The sequence below is a fragment of the Centroberyx gerrardi genome, chromosome 4 (genome assembly GCF_048128805.1).
Source record: "Centroberyx gerrardi isolate f3 chromosome 4, fCenGer3.hap1.cur.20231027, whole genome shotgun sequence".
NCBI classification, from domain to species: Eukaryota; Metazoa; Chordata; class Actinopteri; order Beryciformes; family Berycidae; genus Centroberyx; species Centroberyx gerrardi.
In genome coordinates, this window is record NC_136000.1 from 4,628,218 (window position 1) to 4,630,717 (window position 2,500).

A 2,500-nucleotide genomic window follows, 5' to 3' on the forward strand; every position below is an offset into this window, starting at 1 on the left:
TATTATATAGTGTGAGTTATTAGAAAGTCGTGTTGTACAGACACACACAGGCCGTCCGGATATTTCCAGGCTCCAGATAACTCGATAACAGTGGTGCAGTATTGCTCTATATGGCAGGTAGCATTACAAACATCTTTTTTTCACAGTCATTTGATAGCACAAATATGCTGACATGAACTGTTTATAAATGTCTTCTGTCTTAACCCTCATCCTACCAACATATTTAACATACAGGGACTACCGACTGGGGTCCCCGGGGACCCCAAGAATAAACTACTGTAAGAAACAACCATCATAGCAAAATGTTAACTTATTTCTTCTCAAAACATTATTAGTTATGTAATTAATGTCATCTGAAAAAAAAAAACCCACATTATTATTATTTTAAGAAAGTTACAGTTAATTAAATGATGTATTGTATTTCTGACTTTGAACATCATCTTACCTTAGGAAGAGCAGTATTTAGGGTCGGGACAGAGCGCATGAGGAAATCTGTGTCTGTCTCCTTCAAAATGACTGACAGAGTGCCCCCCCCCCTGATAGTGTGTGATACTTTAAATTAGGACCCATGGCAAACATGAACTCAATAAATAGTTCCATCTATTAAAACTGCATAGGCGGAATTGGGTGCTTTTGACCGGGGTCCCCCAGGACTCCAATACATTGGTATTTTTAAAAAAGCACTAATTGAAACAGAAAGCAATGATATGAAGTCATTAGGAACCAATTGATTGACAAAGTCATGAAAAATTGGAATGATAGAATAAAGCACCTGTGAGATATGACAAAAAGTATACCATGTCTGCGGGTACCCCAGTCGGTAGGATGAGGGTTAAAAATCTTATTTTTTCTGAAAAACAGTGAAACGGGGTGAGATACTTCCACTTGCTTCCAATGCAGTTTTACTTGTTTCAGGAATCTTCTAGAAACTATCAGTATCTTGAAACGAGGCAGAATAAACCAAATCACTCCTCCACTATCAAGAAAATGACACTTGATTCAAGAAAATCCTTGCAACTAATTGATTTGCGTTGGAAGCAAGTGAAATGATCTCACCACATCAGTGCGTTTATGAGCTTGTTTTAAGATTTTTTTATAAGATTTTAAGGCAATACTAGATTTAATGACTTGCTAAGATGAATACTTTTACCAGGTTGTCTACTGAATAAATGTTTCCCCAAGAATCTGAAAAAACATAGATTGGAGGATGTTGAGTGTTTCTTCATGAGGAAAATTAAAAACAGCAGTAATTTATTCTCCTTATTGACATACAGTAAAGCATTATGAGCCGTTATGTGAATTAATATCCGCACTAACCTCTCACTCCATTCTGATTAATTGGGAATATCTTTATAATACTTGCATTTTTACATTGCAGACATTTAAAGTGACTAGCGGACATGCTGTACACGCACGTTGGCTGTAGTGGGGATCGAACCTGCGGCCTCTCAGTTACGGGACGGCCTCTCTGAACACAAGGGCACCTTGTGGCTCACCGCTGTGTGATTTAAGTAAACTGTTAAAGCGTCTTATGGCTGCTGACACCGAGCATGTAAAGCACAGCGGATTTGAGGATTTATTTGTGTGTGTGTGTGTGTGTGTGTGCGTGTGTGTGTGTGTGTGTGTGTGTGTGTGTGTGTGTGTTTTCTTTTGACAGGTCTGTCTGAGTCGTGTCTGGATGAGCTGGCTCTTGAATCCCTTCTCCCCCTGCCGCTGCTGCATAACTACGTCCGCCTGGTATAGACGCAAACACACACACACACACACACACACACACGCACACGTACATACGCACATACACACATGCAAACACAGACAAAAGAGCGCGAGGGATCGGGGGATTAGATGAGTAAGACGTCGGAAATAGGAGGGAAGCTAGAAGACTGCAGCGGAGCGAGAGATTGGTAAAGAAAGGAAAGAGGAAGGAGGAGAGGGGGAAGAAGAAGTGATGGACGGATGAAAGGAAACAGGGTTAGAGAGAGAGAGAGAGAGAGAGAGACAATGAGAGAGAGAGAGAGAGAGAGAGAGAGAATCAGGGCACTTGTGTATTTTTCTTATGTGACAGTGCCCCCTGCTGGCTGTATCTCATGCCAGGCAACCTGAATTATCCTTAAATTTCCCTCACAAGCTGCATGAAAGCACAGAAACACAACACAACACAGATGAAACAAACATCAGACGTCTTCAGAGACGACACACACTCAGAAGCAGAAGAATCTGAGCGCTGAGATTTCAAGCAGCAGCATCTCTAAACTTCTCCTGGCCTACTTTTTATGACCGATTTGCATTTTTTGACGTTTAGCTGACGCTCTAATCCAGAGTGATTTACGAGTGTGACAGCAGAATAAGCTTCAGTTCCTACATTACATGCAAATGAGTAAGGAAGCCAAGGGTCAGAGGTCACAGCACCCTGATAATAGGTGCCACAGATATTACCGTATCCCTAGAAGGATTGTGTATGATAGAGAAGTGCAAGGTAAAGAAAGTATCAGTGTCAACA

The 2,500-nt window shown here is 41.1% G+C and overlaps 1 protein-coding gene across 1 annotated transcript in view; it reads left to right on the plus strand.

The window, feature by feature from the left end:
- The window catches only part of cttnbp2 (cortactin binding protein 2), a 90,600-nt gene that overhangs the window by 72,317 nt on the left and 15,783 nt on the right, over positions 1-2,500 (plus strand). The window contains 1 exon segment of the mRNA XM_078283170.1: positions 1,658-1,737. Within this exon segment, the coding sequence (XP_078139296.1) occupies positions 1,658-1,737 (80 nt within the window).